Genomic DNA, 19015 nt, shown 5'->3' on the forward strand with positions numbered 1-19015 from the left:
CATCCATCATCTTTTAACCTTTTTAAATGAATGTGGTCCCAATGATTTGGCAAAGCTGTTAAAATCAGTATAACCAATTTGAAGCAAGAGAGATTAAATATCACCTATATTATTCCTTCAAATGATAATGTTTCAAGCTACCTGTGTCAGGTGAGCAAAAGCCTAGTATTTTTCTAGAGACCTTAGCATCTGCCTCACAATTGTTCTCAGGTAACCTAGATTTTTTCAGTCCAAAGAGGCCGTTCTGCTTCCAAATGCCTACTGAAAGTGAAATGCAAAATCTGTCGGTACACAGGGAAGTCTTAGTGTTCAGATTCGATTGTGGCAAAGCTGCAAACTGGTCTCACAAATCCAAAGGATCTTTGGTCCAATATTGTGAAAGTAGTTCAGAAAGCTGCAGAGACCTCAGTACAGGATGCATTACCCCTGAGTTCCCAAAGGGGCAGTATCTAAAACTCTGGTCCCATCTGCAGCCACTGTTCCTAACCCTAAGAATATCGGCTGTGCCCAGGTGGTTGTGGGGGCTGGGGACAGCAGCACAAACTCTGCTTCCTGGAATGATGTCCAGCTCCTCACTCTTCCAACCTTCCCTAAGGGAAGTTCCCTCTTGAAGGCTTTTGGTATCCTTTCCTGTCAGCTGTCTCCCATCTATGAGAGAGGTTGTAATTACACTGAACCTCAGAATGAAAGAGAGGTGAGATCCAATGTCCCTGACACCTCCCCAGACAGCTGAGTGTACACAAGAGAGTTCTAGGGAAGGGTGGCCTTTGTGAAGCCACAAGAAGGTCTGTTATCCTTTCCCAAAGGCAAGGATGACAGTGCTTACTTGCCCTTTATTTGCATAATAAATAGAGGCCACCGCAGGAATGAGTGGGCAATTTCCCTCCCCAGAAATCATGGGCATCTTGCCAACTGCACTTAGTCTTTGGAGTTGACTTCTTTTAAATGACCTCTCTCTTCATTAAAAAAAAAAGTTTTAGTTTCTACATGCCATGATATTCTCAGTTAATAGTTAATGATTTAAGTGGACTCTGACCTAACATAATTATATATATACCATGGCAGCTGGTCAGGGGTGGAGTGTCCAGGATAGCTAATAAGATCTTACGTTTTGCTACCATAACAAAGTATCATATTCACCTTGTACTCCATAAAACATTCTCAAACCAACACAACTGAAAAGTTACCTCCTTCCTCTGAACTCCTGTGTAGCATTCTACTGTTGGAAGTACTCATTGGATGCTTAACATTTATGGTGTTGGGTATATACACACATGTATTCTTCCTCACCCCATGTCAACTTTTTTATCAGCTCATAAGTGGCTTCTGAATGGATATCATTTTAGTTACTCTTTGACTCTCCCACAGTGCCTGAGTAGGAATTTGGCAATGCTTTAATTGTTAAGCAATTTCTTTTTCTCTTATCTTCTAAGATAAGGGTACAGCTTTTCTTAGCCTTGTAAGACCAAAAGGAACAGTAACGTTTCACATCCAGAACACATGGCTCCTGTGAAAGGAGCCACAGAGGCTAAGTTTGCCTTGGACTTGGAAAAGACAGCTGAATAATGGCCAGGACTAAGAAACTATTTAACAACCAACTTTCAATAGCAACAGTTTTATAAACAAGAAGACACAGCACACAAACTTTAGCAAAAAAGTGCCCCAATGAGAAATGTGAAGCAGGAACTAAGAGACCCAACAGAATCACCTCTAGGTTATCTGTTTTTAGAAACATTAATCCCACTCTGAAAGTCAAATAAATCCCTACGAACATTAAAATAAAACTCAAAGATCTAATTAATCTCTCTAAGAAGTTTGCTCTTTCAGGTATTCTACGCTTGATGACTATTTCAACAGATACTGATAAAGTATGAAAAGGAGTGTTGACACAATTTTTGAAACAGGAATATGAAATGTACCTGACAACCCTAATATCTTACTGTATGTATAAAATTGACAGGCATTGTGATCAGGGGCAATAATGTTAATGTGCAAGTCATTAAAATGGCCAATGTGAAATTTCCGTCTAGAAGCAGAGAAAAGAGACAGCCCCCACCCCTCCTGGGCACGTGCAGGTCATTACAACTCCAAAAGCTTGTGCCTCAGGCAATGACACAATCTGAGACAAAAGAAATCCACAAAATGGCATTAAAAAAAACTGTAATTGCCCCAAGAATTACTGGCAAAGGTCTCTTCCATGCTGTTTGAAACACCTGTAATTCAATCTTGCAACTAAATGTGTATTTATTCAACAGTATTAGTGGTAAAATAAGCATTAGGATATTTCTATCAATATGCATTGGTGCCTGGAGAAGACTGTCTTTTTGTTTGAGCACTTTGACTTTCACATTCTTGATTTCTTCTCTGAGAAATCTTCAGAATCCCAGAGTTGCATAGTCACATTTGTTTCTCCTTCTTCATCAGTCACCAGATTTATGGTAAAGTTTATAACATATGATGATATCTTCTTGGTCAAATAAAGGGTTCAGTTCATCTATAAAAGAGAGACACTACAAAACTGGATTTAAAAAACAAAGTCCAGCTACATGCTGCTTATAAGAGACATCCTAAAACAAACAACACAGAAAAGTTGAATATAAAGGGATAAAAACAAGACATAATAGTTAAATATTCACCAAAAAGAGATAGTGAAATGATATTATTAAAATTCAAAATAGGATTTAAGGCAACATTCATAAAGAGCATATAACAATGCAGATAATATGCTACTCAGCAAAACCATTAGAATTATAAGAAAAAAATGAATAAAACCACACAACAGTGGGAGACTTTAACACATCTGTCTGAAAAACTGATAGATCAAGCTGACCAAAAACTAGTTAAGTACACACACACACAAGCACACACACATCAATATGTGCATACATATGGACAGAGGGGGACTGCAAATGATAAAGCAAACAGGGTAAAGGTAAATAATTGGTGCATTTGGGTAAAGTCTATGGAAAAGTTATATGTACTATGTTTGGAACTTGCCTGTGTTTTAAATGGTATCAAAATAAAAATCATAAAAAATCACTTCCAAATAAGTAAATGAAAAACAATAAGTTTCCCATCCTATGTGAGGAATTGGAAAAAGAACATCAGATAAAATCTTTTTTAAAAGGAGAGAGAAGGAGATAATACAAGGGCAGAAATTGACCAGGCACAGTAGCTCACACCTGTAATCCCAACACTTTGGGAGGCCAAGGCGGGTGGATCACCTGAGGTCAGGAGTTCGAGACCAGCCCAGCCAACATGGTGAAACCCTGTCTCTACAAAAATACAAAAATTAGCCGGGCATGATGGCAAGTGCCTGTAATCCCAGCTACTTGGGAGGCTGAGGTGGGAGAATCGCTTGAACTCGGGAGGTGGAGGTTGCAGTGAGCCGAGATTGCGCCACTGCAGTCTAGCCTGGACGACAGAGCGAGACTCCATCTCAAAAAAAAAAAGTAGAAATTAGTGAAACAGAAAGCAATGAAACAATAGGGGAATAAAACTGATATATGTTTCTTTGAAAAGACTGACAAAAAATAAAGATAAACCTCTAACTGTACTGTTTAAAGGGGAAAGAAAGAAAAGTACAAATGAAAATTATTAAAAATGAAATGGAATGGCTAAAGACACAATAGAGATTTGGGAATATAAGAGAATAACTTGAACAACTTTATAACATCTTTATAATGGATAGAGAACACATGTATTTACATTTAAATAGCAATTCTGAATCAATTAATACTTGCAGACTTTCTTTCCAAAAAGATAGCTAATGCCTTTCTTTCCTTTTAATTCTTAGTCTTTACTTATGATTTGACCTGAGTAATATAACAATAGTGATAAAAGCCCAAATCAGAGGCACCAAAAAATCCCACTTCAATGTCACCTTTGCCAAACTGGCATTTAGAGGGGGCCTTAAAACTTGTTTTTTCGGATGCAGGATTCATATAAAATCTTTGTATATATTTCTCTAAATATAATTTTTAATACATAATATTTTCACACAATTAAAAATGCAGATAAGTATACAGTAAAAGTCTTCTCCAATGTTTGGTACTTTTCCTTACAGACAAAATTTCCAGGGTCTTGGGTATATTTCCAGAGATGTTCCATGTTATATATAACAGACACAGCACACACACACACACACACATATACACAGATATTTTATACCATATATACTCTTCTGGACCTTTATTTTTCCACTTAAAAATAAGTATTTGACAACATGTATTGGTCATCACTCCATGATAAACAGTTTACTTTTTTTAAAAAAATTACTTCACATTCAATTAAACGTTCGTATAGTCTAGGATATGTTCTAGTCACAAACAATCCTCAAATCTCAGTGGCTTAAAACCACAAAGTTATTTCTTGTTTTGTTTTGTTTTTTTGAGACAGAGTCTCGCTCTGTCGCCCAGGCTGGAGTACGGTGGCATGATCTCGGCTCACTGCAAGCTCCGCCTCCGGGGTTCGAGCCATTCTCCTGCCTCAGCCTCCGGAGTAGCTGGGACTACAGGCGCCCACCACCACACCTGGCTAATTTTTTGTATTTTTAGTAGAGACGGGGTTTCACCGTGTTAGCCAGGATGGTCTCGATCTCCTGATCTCATGATCCGCCCGCCTCTGCCTCCCAAAGTGCCAGGATTACAGGCGTGAGCCACCACACCCGGCCCACAAAGTTTTATTTCTAGCTCCTGCTACATGTTTATCATGAGTTGACCAGAAGTTCTATTTCATGTCTTCACTACTAGGGAACCCAGACAAATGCATCTGGCTCTATCTGGTCACTTTGGCAGTAGGAAAGAAAACTGTAGAGAGAATCACTGAAATGAAATAATTTAGTCTAAAAGTGGCAGATGTCATTTTTGTTTACAACGTTGGACAAAGAGGTCACATGGCCACCTATAACCAAAATGGTACCAGGAAATGCTGAAAGTATTTGAACATCTCTAATAACAACCAGAGGATATATCATACTTTAAAAACTGGTTTTCTACTGATGATCGTTTGTTTTCATCCTTTATTTACTACAAATAAACACTATAATAAAAGTGCATATGTCATTTTTCACATGTGAATATATCATAGGATATATTCCTAGAAGTAGAGTTTTGCATGTATCTTTAGAAGTCCACCTGTGGAGAATTAGTCTGAGTGGAATGAGCCAGCCAAGTGGTTGTGTGGTTGCGTCTCCAAAACCGGTAGCGCTTGCAGCATGGCTGACCAACTGACTGAAGAGCAGATTGCAGAATTCAAAGAAGCTTTTTCACTATTTGACAAAGATGGTGATGGAACTATAACAACAAAGGAATTGGGAGCTGTGCTGAGGTCTCTTGTACAGAATCCTACAGAAGCAGAGTTACAGGATGTGATTAATGGAGTAGATGCTGATGGTAATGGCACAATTGACTTCCCTGAATTTCTGACAAAGATGGCAAGAAAAATGAAAGACACAGACAGTGAAGAAGAAATTAGAGAAGCATTCCATGTGTTTGATAAAGATGGCAATGGCTATATTAGTGCTGCAGAACTTTGTCATGTGATGACAAACCTTGGAGAGAAGTTAACAGATGAAGAAGTTGATGAAATGATCAGGGAAGCAGATATTGATGGCAATGGTCAAGTAAACTATGAAGAGTTTGCACAAATGATGACAGCAAAGTGAAGACCTTGTACAGAGTGTGTTAAATTTCTTGTACGAAATTGTTTATTTGCCTTTTGTTTGTAACTTATCTGTAAAAGGTTTCTCCCTACTGTCAAAAAAATATGCGTATATAGTAACTAGGACTTCATTCCTCCATGTTTTCTTCCCTTATCTTACTGTCATTGTCCTGAAACCTTCTTTTAGAAAATTGATCAAGTAACATGTTGCGTGTGGCTTACTCTGGATATATCTAAGCCCTTCTGCACATCTAAACTTAGATGGAGTTGGTCAAATGAGGGAACATCTGAGTTATGCCTTTTCTTAAAGTAGTCTTCTTTAGGAACTGTCAGCATGTTGTTGTTGAAGTGTGGAGTTGTAACTCTGCATGGACTATGGATAGTCAACAATATGTACTTAAAAGCTGCACAATTGCAAAATGGGTGTATTATCCAGGTACTTGTACACTATTTTTTTGTACTGCTGGTCCTGTACCAGAAACATTTTCTTTTACTGTTACTTACTTTTAAAACTTTGTTTAGCCACTTAAAGACAATCTGCTTATGGCACATTTTGCCTCAAATCCATTCCAAGTTGTATATTTGGGAGGCCGAGGGGGGCAGATCACAAGGTCAGGAGTTCAAGACCAGCCTGACCAACATGGTGAAACCCCATCTCTACTAAAAATACAAAAAAACTTAGCTGGGCGTGGTGGCGCATGCCTGTAATCCCAGCTACTCAGGAGGCTGAGGCAGGAGAATCGCTTGAACCCGGGTGGTGGAGGTTGCAGTGAGCCAAGATTGCACCACTGCACTCCAGCCTGGGCAACAGAGCAAGACTCCATCTCAAAAAAAAAAAAAATACAATTCATACCACTCCTAAAAAAAAAAAAAGAAGTCCACCTATGGCATGAAGCACCCCAGAGATTCAGTTTATCCACACTTGACACACAATGAACATAGATTATTACAATGTTTCCATTTTGGGGGTGGCAGGTGATAGTTTTTAGAAATCTTCCAGAGACGCAATTGATTACAGCTACATTCTCTGAGCTAGAATAGGAAACAGGTATGGCTATAATATTTTGTGTGTTAATTCTTAGTCCCAATATTCTCATCAATTATTTAATTTCAGTCAAGTCAGAATTACAGTTCTGGATGTTGCACCAAAGGCCATGATTAGGAGATGGAATCCTCTAATTATTTATTTTTACTAGATTTCCCAATAGGCCCATAGGAGGTTGTGTCATATTAAAATATGATTCTATGATCACATTAATTTGAAAATATCAGGTTAATCAAAGTGAATTATTAACCACAGAACTTTTCACAGCCTCATAATATGAGTGCAAAAACTGGAAATTTGTAACGGGGGAGGAGGGTGGAGCAACATGGCCAAATAGAACCCACCAAATTGTCCCCCCAACAGGAACATAAAATTGGGCAAATATCCACACTAGAAAGTACCTTCACAAGAAGCAAAAATCAGGTGAGCAATCACAGTACCTGATTTTAACATCTTATCAAAGAAAAAGGCACTGAGGAGGATAGGAAAGACAGTCTTGAAGTGCCAATGTCACCCCTCTCCCTTTCCCTGGTAGCCCTGCATGGCGTGGAGAGAAAAATCTGTGTGCCTGGGGGAGGGAGAGTGAAATGACCGTGGGGCTTTGCAATTCAAGTCAATGCTGTACACAGTGAAAAGCAACATGGGGAAGAATTCAGCCAGCATCCAAAAAGGGAGAATTTAGACCAGCCCCAGCCAGCGGGGAATAGTTCACCTCAGTGGTCGGAACCTGAGTTCCAACAAGTCCCATCACTGCAGGCTAAAGTGCTCCATGTCCTAAATAAACCTGAAAGGCAGTCTAGGCCACAACGACTGCAATTCCTGGGCAGGTTTTGGTGCTGTGCTGGGCTTGAAGCCAGTGGACTTGGGGTGCAAGTGACCCAGTGAGATACCAGCTGGGGTGTCTAAAGGAGTGCTTGTGCCACCTATCCCCCAATCTCAGGCAGCACAGCTCACAGACCTAGGAGAGACTCTGCTTGAGGAGAAGAGATGCGAAAGTAAAGAGAACTTTGGCAACTTGGATACCAGCTCAGCTACAGTAAAATTAAGCACCAAGCAGAATCTTGAATCCTGTCTTTTAGGCCCTGGCTCTCAGATGACATTTCTAGAGCCACCCTGGGCCAGAAAAGAGCCTGTTGCCCATACGGGAAAGACATGGGACTGGCAGGATTCACCATCTGCTGACTAAAAAGCCCTTCTTGGGCCTTGAATAAACATCAGCAATAGCTGGGCAGTAGTCACCATGGGCTTTTGGCAAGACCCAGTACCATGCTAGCTTCAGTTGTGACCCAGCACAGTCCCAGTGGTGGTGGCCAATGGGAGTGCATGCATTACCACCCTCCAAATTTTAGAGCATGGAGAGAGAGACTCCATTTGTTTGGAGGAAATCAAGGGAAGAGAAAAAGAGACTCTGCCTGCTAATCCAGGAAATTCTACCTTATCTTGCTGAAGGCCTCTTACTGAATCTGCAATAGTCATAGCATTACAGGGTTTGGGGCGACCCCTCATGCAGATTGGTGACAGTGACCAAAGACTTAAATCAAAACACAATTCTCTTTGAATACTTGGAAAACTTTCTTGAGAAGGATGGGTGTAAACAAACTCAGACTCTGAAGAGAAGAATAAATACCTAACTCTCCAATGCTCAGACATTGACAAACATCCACAAGCATCAAGACCATCCAGGAAAGCATGACTTTACCAAATGAAACAAAAAAGGCACCATGACCAATCCCAGAATGACACAAATATGTCCTCTGACCTTTCACACAAAGAATTCAATATAGCTGTTTTGAGGAAGCTCAGTGAAATTCAAGATAACATAGAGAAGGAATTCAAAATCATATCAGATAAATTTGACAGAGGTTCAAATAATTTTTAAAAAATCAAGCAGAAATTCTGGAGCTGAAAAATTCAAATGACAAACTGAAGAATGCATTATAATTTCTCAACAGCAAAATGGATCAAGCAGGAGGAAGAATTAGTGAGCCTGAAGACAGGCTATTTGAAAATATGCAGGCAGAGGAGATAGAAAAAAGAATAAAAAAGAAGGAAGCATGCCTCCAAGATCTAGAAAATACCCTCAAAACTGCAAAACTAAGAGTTATTAGGCTTAAAGAGGAGGTAGAGAGGTCAGGGCAGAAAGTTTACTCAGAGATAATAACATAGAACTTTTTAAACCTAGAGAGAAGTATCAATATTCAAGTACAATAAAGTTATAGAACACCAAACAGATTTAAGCTAAGTAAGACTATCTGAAGGCATTTAATAATACAATTCCCAATGGTGAACGATAATGAAAGGATCCAAAAAGCAGTAAGAGAAAAGAAACAGATAACATACAATGGAGCTCCAATACATCTGGTAATAGACCTCTCAGTGAAAATCTTACAGTCCAGGAGAGAGTACCATGACATAGGTAAAGTGCCGAAGGAAAAAACTTTTATCCTAGAAAATTATATTTTAAAAAATCCTTCAAACATAAAAAAGAAAGGCTTTCTCGGACAAAAGAAAGCTGAGGGATTTCACCAATACCAGACCTGTCATGCAAGATATGCTAAAGGGAGTTCTTCAATGGGAAAGAAAAAGATATGAATGAGAAATAAATCATTGAACATACCTAACTTAATGGTAATAGTAAATACATAGACAACTACAGAATATCATAACACTAATTGTTGTGTATAAACTACTCATATGATGAACAGGAGGACTAAAACATGAACCTATTGAAAATAGTAAGTACAGAAACTTCTCAAGACATATACAGTATATTATAATAGAAATAGAAAATAAAAAGTTAAAAAGTGGGGAGATAAAGTATATAATTTTTATTAGTTTTCTCTTTGCTTGTTTGTTAGTTTGGCTGTTTTTGCAATTGGAGTTATGTTGTCATCAGCTTAAAATAATGAGTTATAAGATGTTATTTGTGGCCAGGTGCGGTGGCTTACACCTGTAATCCCAGTTGGAAGGCCGAGGTGGGTGGATCACCTGAGGTCAGGAGTTCAAGATCAGCCTGGCCAACATAGTGAAACCTTGTCTCTATTAAAAATACAAAAAATTAGCCAGGTGTGATGGCAGGTGCCTGTAATCCCAGCTACTCGGAAGGCTGAGACAGGAGAATTGCTTGAACCTGGGAGGCAGAGGCAGAGGTTGCAGTTATCTAAGATTGTACCACTGCACTCCAACCTGGGCAACAAGAGAGAAACTCCATCTCAAAAAAAAAAAAAAAAAGATGTTATTTGCAAGCCTCATGGTAATTAAATTAAAAAATAAAAAAACTACAACAGTTACACAAAAAATAAAAAGCAAGAAATTAAAGCATGCCACCAAAGAAAATCACTTTCATAAAAAGGAAGACAGGAAAGAAGGAAATAATGAAGAGAAGACCACAAAACCACCAGAAAATAAATAAGAAAATGACAGTATTAAATCCTTACCTATTAATAATAGCATGGGATATAAATGGACTAAATTCTCCAACCAAAATACAGAGACTGGCTAAATGGATTAAAAAAACAAGCCTTGGCCAGGCACGGTGGCTCACTGTAATCCCAGCACTTTGGGAGGCCAAGTCAGGCAGATCACCAGATGTCAGAAGTTCCAGACCAGCCTGACCAACATGGAGAAACCCTGTCTCTACTAAAAATACAAAATTAGCAGGGTATGGTGGCACATGCCTGTAATCCCAGCTACTCAGGAGGCTGAGGCAGGAGGATCGCTTGAACCCAGCAGGCAGAGGTTGTGGTGAGCTGAGATCACACCATTGTACTCCAGCCTAGGCAACAAGAGCAAAACTCCATCTCAAGAAAAAAAAAACAAACAAAAACAAACAAACAAAAAACACACAAGAAGCACACTTCACCTATAAAGACATAAATACACTGAAAATGAAAAGATGGAAAAAAAAATTCCATGCAAATGGAAACCAAAAAAAGAACAGGAGTACCCATACTTATATCAGATAGAATAGATTTCTAAAAAAAAAACACCATAGAGACAAGGAAGGTCATTATATAATGATAAAGGGATCAATCTAGCAAGAGGATATAACAATTCTAAACATATATGCACCACACACTGAGGGTATATATATACACATATATATATACACACACACACACACACACACATATGTAGATTTACAGGGAGAGATAGACTCCAACAATAATACCTGGAGATTTCAACACCCCACTAGCAGCATTGGACATATCTTCCTGACAGAAAATCAACAAAGAAACATCGGACTTAATCTGCACTATGGAACAAATGGAACTAATAGGTATTTACAGGACATTTCATTAAACATCTACGGAATACACATTCTTCCCCTCAGCACATGGATCATTCTCAAGGTTAGATCATATGTTAGCTAACAAAAGAAGTCTTAAAATTTTTTTAATTGAAATTATGTCAAGTATCTGTTCTGACCACAATGGAATAAAACTAGAAATCAATAACAAGAATAATTTTGGAAACTATACAAACACACAGAAATTAAACAATATCCTCCTGAATGACCAGTGGGTCAATAAAGAGATTAAGAAAGAAATTTTAAAATTTCCTGAAACAAATGATAATGGAAGCACAACATACCAAACCTTGTGGGATACAGTAAAAGCACTAAAAAGAGGAAAGTTTAGAACTATAAGTGCCTACATCAAAAAGTAGAAGATCTTCAAAAAAAAAAAAAACACAAAAAACAAAAAACCCACAACCTAACCCATCTTAAAAACTAGAAAAGCAAGTGCAAACCAAACCCAAAATTAATAGAACAAAAGAAATAATAAAGATCAGAGCAGAAATAAATGAAATTAAAATGAAGAAAACAATACAAAACATTAATGAAACAAAAAGATGCCTTTTGGCAACAAAATCAACAAACCTTCAGCCATAGTAAGAGAAAAAGAGAGAAGACCCAAATAAATAAAATTCTGGATGAAAAAGGAAACATTACAACAGATACTGCAGAAGTTCAAAGGATTGTTAGAGACTAGTACAAGCAACTATATGCCAATAAATTGGAAAACATAGAAAAAAGGGATAAATTCCTAGATTCATACAAACTACCAAGATTAAACCATGAAGAAATCCAAAACCTGAATAAGACCTATGACAAGTAATGAGATTGAAGTCATAATAAAAAGTCTCCTATCAAAGAAAAGCCCCAGGACCTGATGGCTTCACTGCTGAATTTTACCAAACATTTAAAGAAGAACTAATACAAATCCTACTCAAACTATACTTCCAAGCTCATTTTACAAGGCCAATATTAACCATTATATCAAAAACAGACAAAGACACATCAGAAAAAGAAAACAATAGGTCAATATCTCTGATTAATATTGATGCAAAAATCCTCAACAAAATACTAGCAAACTGAATTCAACAACACATTAAAAGGATTATTCATCATGACCAAGTAGGATTTATTGTAAGGATGCAAGGATGTTTCAGTATACACACATCATTCAGTGTGATAAATCATATCAACACAATGAAGGACAAAAATCATATGATCATTTTAATTGATGCTTAAAGGCATTTGATAAAACTCAACAATAGGCACTTACATCAAAAAACTGAAAAAACTTCCAATAAACAACCTAACAACGCATCTTAAAGAAGTAGAAAAGCTAGTTCATGATAAAAAACCCTCAAAAACTGGGTACACAAGGAACATACCTCAACACAAGAAAAGTCATATACAACAGACCCACAGCTAGTATCAGTCTGAATGAGGAGATCTGAAACAAGAATGCCCACTTTCACCACTATTATTTAATATAGTACTGGAAGTCCTAGCTAGAGCAATCTGACAAGAGAAATAAATAAAGTGTACCCAAATTGGAAAGAAAGATGTCAAATTATCCTTATTTGCAGATGATATGAACTTATATTTGGAAAAACCTAAAGACTCCACCAAAAAACTATTCAAACTGATAAGCAAATTCAGTAAAGTTTGAGGATACAAAATCAATATACAATAATCAGTAGCATTCCTATAAGACAACAGCAAACAATATGAAAAGAAATCAAAAAAGTGATTCCATTTATAATAGCTACAAATAAAATACCTAGGAATAAATATAACCAAAGACAAGGACAATCTCTCTGTGAGAACTATAAAATGTCGATGAAAGAAATTGAAGAGGACACAAAAAATGGAAAAATATTCCATGTTCATGAATTAGAAGAAACAATATTATTAAAATGTCGATGCTACACAGAATAATCTGCAAATTCAGTGCAATCCCTATCAAAATATCAATAACATTCTTCACAGAAATAGAAAAAAAAACCCTCTAAAATTAATATGGAACCACGAAAGACCCAGAATAGCCAAAGCAATCCTGAGCAAAAATAACAAAACTAGGAAATCACTTTACCTGAAAATTAACTACAGAGCTATAGTAACCAAAACAGCATGGTACTGGCATAAAAACACACACATAGACCAATGGAACAGAAAGGAGCCCAGAAATAAATCCATATATCTACATAGAACTGATTTTCGACAAAGGTGCCAAAAATACATATTAGGGAAAGAACAGTCTCTTCAATAAATGGTGCCTGGAAAACTATATTCATATTCAGAAGAATGAGACTAGATCCCTATCTCTTTCCACATACAAAAATCAAGTCAGGCTGGGCACGGTGGCTTATGCCTGTAATTCCAACACTTCAGGATGCTGAAGCTGACAGATCACATGAGGCCAGGAGTTTGAAACTAGCCTGGCCAACATGGCGAAACCCCATCTCAACTAAAAATACAAAAAATTAGCCGCGTGTGGTGGTGTGCCACTGTAATCCCAGGGAATGGGGTGGCTTAGGCAGGAGAATCACTTGAACCCAGGAGGCAGAGGCTGCAGTGAGCCAAGATCGCACCACTGCCCTCCAGCTTGGGCAACAGAGCAAGACCCTGCCTAAAAAAAGAAAAACAAAAGAAAATCAAAATGGATTAAAGATGTAAATCTGACACCTGAAGCTACGAAACGGCTGACAGAAAACATTGGGAAGACTCTCTAGGAAATTGGTTTGGGCAATGATTTCTTGAGTAATACCCTATAAGCACAGGCAAGTAAAGCAAAAATGGACAAATGGGATCATATCAAGTTAGAAAGCTTCTGCCTAGCAAAGGAAGCAATCAACAAAGTGAAGAGACAGCCCACAGAATGGGAGAAAATATTTGCAAACTATTCATCTGACAAGGGATTAATAACCAGAATATAGAAGAAGTTCAAACAACTCAAGAGGAAAAAGAATCTAATAATCCTATTTTTTAAATGGGCAAAAGATCTGAAAAGACATTTTTCAAAAGAAGACATACAAATGGCAACCAGGTATATAAAAGGTGCTCAATATATCATTGATTATCAGACAAATGCAAATCAAAACTACAATGGGATACCATCTTACCCCAGTTATATACTTTTATCCAAAAGACAGGCAATAACAAATGCTGGCAAGGATGTGGAGAAAAGGCAACCCTTGTACAGTGTTGGTGGGAATGTAAATTATTAATACAGCCACTATAGAGAATGGTATGGAGCTTCTGCAAAACACTAAAATAGAGCTACCAAATGATCCAGCAATCTGACTGCTAGGCATATACCCGAAAGAGAGGAAATCAGCATATTGAAGCAATATCTTCACTCTTAGATTTATTGTGGTATAATAGCCAAGATTTGGAAGCAAATTATGTGTCCATCACCAGACAAATGGATAAAGAAAATGCAGTACATATACACAATGGAGTATGATTCAGCCATAAAAAAGAATAAGATCCTGTCATTTGCAAGAACTAGAGGACATGGATGGAACTGGAGGACATTATGTTAAGTGAAATAAGCCAGGCACAGAAAGACAAACTTCACATGTTCTTACTCATTTGTGGGCACTAATAATTAAAATAATTGAACTCATGGAGATAGAGAGCAGAATGATGACTGCGAAGGGTAGAGGGGAGGCAAGGTGAATGGGGATGGTTAATAGTACAAAAATATAGTTCGATAGAATAAATAAGATCTAATATTTGATATCACAACAGGGTTACTTCAGTCAACAATAACTTATAGTACATTTTCAAATAACTAAAAGTGTATCACTGGAATGTTCTTAACACAAAGAAATGATAAGTGAGATAATAAATGTCCCACTTACCCTGATGTGATTATTATGCATTGTATGCCTACATCCAAACATTTCATGTACCCTATACATGTATATATGTACTATATACGTATGAAAATTAAAAATTAAAAAAATTTAAACATTTTAAAATGAGAAATATGATAAATCCAGAAAAAATACATTTTATTATAATAATATATGAGTTATTTTCACACTATTACACTAGCAGCAGATGCCACTTTTCCAGATGGCCTTTGTTTCTCTACCATACTCTCTTGTTTGTGCAAAGACCAATCTAGCACCCAACAGTGTCAAAGCTAAATAAATGTTTGTTGAATGGAAAAAAAAAAGAGAATACACCAGGTAGTTCCTCAAATTTATTTGACCATGGAGGTAATGTTCTACGAGCTTCTGTCTAGAGAGCCTAATTCTCAATAGAACATATTTAGGGAAATACTGGCTTATAGTATTAAAAACATAATTCAACAAGTAATTATTGAGCATGAATTATATTCTACCCCTATGGTAATCATTCCATGCTTATAGAAAAGTAGGCTAAAGTCCTCATTTCAAGTAGTTTGCAGGCTCTTGGGAAATAACAGGAAATATATAGCAAGTCACAGCGGTTTACACAGAATATAAATGAGCATTTGCCTAAGACAAAATAATTATTTAATACTCAATATAGAGTCTGACACATTTATTCAATTCAAGTGTCTGTTTTGCTGACCAGTCACAATTTCATTTTTAAGGATGTGAAATATTTAGCAGACGAGAAGAATCCTTTCTTTCAGTCTAAAGTGTTCCCCAGTGAAATTTGAAAGAAACAAATGTTATCTCAGTCGATTCATACCTTTAATTTTACTGTTTCCCCCTCCCACAGAAGTGAATAAAACAACTGCCTGACTAAAGAGGAGGTATCTTATGGTTTAAATGATTAAGCTCCGCTACCAAAATAGGGGAAAAAAAACAATCTCTAGAAACAAGTTTCAAACTAAAAATAGGTGTTTTGGACTTTTTTATTTCTCAGTTTTTTTCAGCCATATCATAAACGTTTAGATTGACAAATATGATCCAAGTATAATCATCACATAATGATCCCCTTAAAACAAATGTCATTTTGTGCAGTTAATTTTTGATTATTCTTTGGCACCTGCTAAGCTTCTTTCAAATGAAAAACTATACTCTTGCTGGCACGTTACTGGTGTAATGTCCTGAAATATGTTAATATTATTCATGATTTTGTTCTTAAGTACATTTTAACTGAATTATCTTGAGTTAGGATATAAACAAAATGACTTTGCCAAATAAATTTTGAAAAAAGAAATTGATGTAATTTCTTTAATGTTTATTCTTCTATGACAAAGTTTGAGGAACTATAAGAATCACATTTTGATCATTTCTTTTCGATACTATTTATTTTTTATCTGAGACCATTTAGTTTAATCATCTGCCTAAATCAAAATGTACAGGATAGGTCATTAGGTCTACTCGTTGTTCCGTTAATCATCATTTTAAAACAGCTTCAGCCGTGCTTGGGAATGGCTGACTTGTGTTAAGTAATATACGCCCTCTAGTGGATGAAGATGGAGAAGAAAGTATTTGAGTTTTTCACTTAGGGCTAGTTATGAGTTCAATTTCTGAGCACTAATTCTGTTTTCTGGCTTGGATTTCCCCAAAAATGTAACACTTTGAGGCAAGGCATGGTGGCTCATGCCTGTAATCTCAGTACGTTGGGAGGCTGAGGCAGGAGAGTTGCTTGAGGTTAGGAGTTCCAGACCAGCCTGGGCAACATAGTGAGACCCGATCTATACCAAAAATTAAAAAATTAGCCAGGTGTGGTGGCACATGCCAGTAGTCCCAGCTACTTGGGAGGCTGAGACGAGAGGATTGCTTGAGCCCAGAAGGTTGAGGCTGCAGTGAGCCATGATCCCATCACTCACTACACTCCAGCCTGGGCTACAGAGTGAGACCACAATCTCAAAGAAGAAGAAGAAGGAGGAGGAGAAGAAGAAGAAACACTTTGTTATGTTAAATTTACAAAGCCTCCATCAAGTAGTGTATGAATTTTCCTTGTGGTTTAATTTCATCTCCATTATTGTCTTTTTGTGCCATCATGGTTCTCTTCATCTTTAAAGTCAGTCAGCCAACAAATATTTATTGGATGCCTGCCATGTGCCAGGCATAGCTCTATGCACTTGGGATGTAGCAGTGAGTGAACAAAACAATTTGAAATCCTGTAATTGTAAAATTTAAAACAATATCAGATAATGATCATTGTATGGTTCCTACATACCAGACCACATACTTAGTTATTTGCAATTATTATTGAACTGAATGCCCAAGAACGCTGTTTGAAAACTGAGGAGATTAGGCTGGACACCACAGCTCACGCCTGTAATCCCCGCATTTGGGGAGGCTGAGACAGGCGGATCATCTGAGGTCAGGAGTTCGAGACCAGCCTGGCTAACATGGCGAAACCCTGTCTCTACTAAAAATACAAAAATTTGCCGGGCGTGGTGACGGGTGCCTGTAATCCCGGCTACTAGGGAAGCTGAGGTGGGAGAATCACTTGAACTCAGGAGACAGGTTGCAGTGAGCCAAGATTGTGTCATTGCACTCCAGCCTGGGCCACAGGAGCAAAACTCTGTCTCAGGAAAAAAAAAAAAAAAAAAAAGAAGAGGAAAAGAGAAGAAGAGGGAGAGGAAGGAGAAGGAGAAAGAGAAGAAGAAGAAGAAGACAACAACTCAGGGGCTAAGACACTTGCCAAAGATCACACAGAAAATCTGAGCCTTGTGGCCTTGTTTTGAATTTTATTATGGTATTTTAAAAATTTTCCCCTGCAGCTAAAATGTATGCTCCATGAGGGCAGGGACGGTGTCTACTTGTTCATCACCATAACCCTGGGACCTGAAACCTGCCACTGGGTTCTCCAGAAATATCTGGTTAAATGACTTAAGGATAATGAAATAAATGAGCAGAGAGTTGAACTCTGGACTAATTGCCACCAAAGCCCTTCTCACCAATGTCTCTACTGCCTGCATGAGTGTCCAGAAAACAGGAAGCAACCCCTTACTGGATGGCTCAATTGAATTATTTCAGAGCTATATGTCGGTTCCACTTTTTTAAAGAGTAGGCAAAGAAAATGAGTCTAAAATGAGCAAGATCTGATTCTTTAGAAGATTTAAAAATCTTTGGCCAGGCACGGTGGCTCATGCCTATAATCCCAGTACTTTGGGAGGCCGAGGTGGGCGGATCACCTGAGGTCAGGAGTTGGAGACCAGCCTGACCAACATGGAGAAACTCCATCTCTATTAAAAATACAAAATTAGCTGGGTGTGGGGGCGCAAGCCTGTAATCCCAGCTACTCGGGAGGCTGAGGCAGGAGAATCGCTTGAACCCAGGAGGCAGAAGTTGCGGTGAGCTGAGATCACGCCATTGCACTCCAGCCTGGGCAACAAGAGCAAAACTCCATCTCAAAAAAAACCAACCAAACAAAAAAAATATTTAAGCAGAATCTTCTTTGCCAATTCTCCTGAGTTTTATCACTAGAGAAAACAGGGAGAAGCCAAAGTGCCTTCACTCATGAAGAAATGTATTCCCCTTAAAGGGCCATTCATGCTCTTGGGCTGGAGAGTGGAGCTGGACAGAATTGAGCTTCCCTTTCACTTGCTGAGAAACCTGCTGTGAGTAGCCTCTCATGCCAGTATAAATGGGTTCATTTCCATGGTAATATTTTGTTATGTATTTTATAGTAGTTATTTCCTTGATCATTATATGCTCTATACCATTATTTGCCACTAACCTAGTGACTTAAGAGTACGATAGCTGTCATTCAGATTTATTAACCTTTCTTCATATATTTGAAAGTCATTATGAGTGTACTGGCTTAAGCTAATAGCAGATTAGTAAATATTGAAAGAGTCATCTTGCCATTTGAAGTGTTTTCTGGCTAGAATAAATGTTTGTTCAGGTTGTAGACCTGCCCAGGTAATCACCAGGTAAAAATGCAGGATCAACTTCCAGTGCTAGAACAAGCAGGATAAATTACTAGGTGCAGGAATGGGTTTTATGGTGGATCTCTCTTAACCTATTATTTAGGTTTATATTTTAAAGGGGAATTATCTATGCTTGCTCCTATTACACTGGACAGAGTAAAACAAACCAAAAGGAGGAAAC

The 19015-nt window shown here is 37.7% G+C and overlaps 1 protein-coding gene and 1 pseudogene across 1 annotated transcript; one reads left to right on the top strand and one right to left on the bottom strand.

Annotated features, from left to right (window-relative positions):
- Window positions 1-1342: 1342 nt before the first annotated feature.
- Window positions 1343-3944, bottom strand: LOC103891349 (sodium/bile acid cotransporter 5-like; annotated as a pseudogene).
- A 1198-nt stretch (window positions 3945-5142) lies between these two features.
- LOC100455662 (calmodulin-alpha-like) lies at window positions 5143-5702 on the top strand. The gene has a single exon (XM_009243901.4). The coding sequence runs from the start codon at window positions 5216-5218 to the stop codon at window positions 5663-5665; it is 450 nt and encodes a 149-aa protein (XP_009242176.3). The 5' UTR covers window positions 5143-5215; the 3' UTR covers window positions 5666-5702.
- Window positions 5703-19015: the final 13313 nt, after the last annotated feature.

Source organism: Pongo abelii, chromosome 7 (assembly GCF_028885655.2).
Source record: "Pongo abelii isolate AG06213 chromosome 7, NHGRI_mPonAbe1-v2.0_pri, whole genome shotgun sequence".
NCBI classification, from domain to species: Eukaryota; Metazoa; Chordata; class Mammalia; order Primates; family Hominidae; genus Pongo; species Pongo abelii.

Bases quoted from the DNA above. Each gene is read 5' to 3' on its own strand.
- LOC100455662 (XM_009243901.4), top strand. From the start codon at position 5,216: ATGGCTGACCAACTGACTGAAGAGCAGATTGCAGAATTCAAAGAAGCT.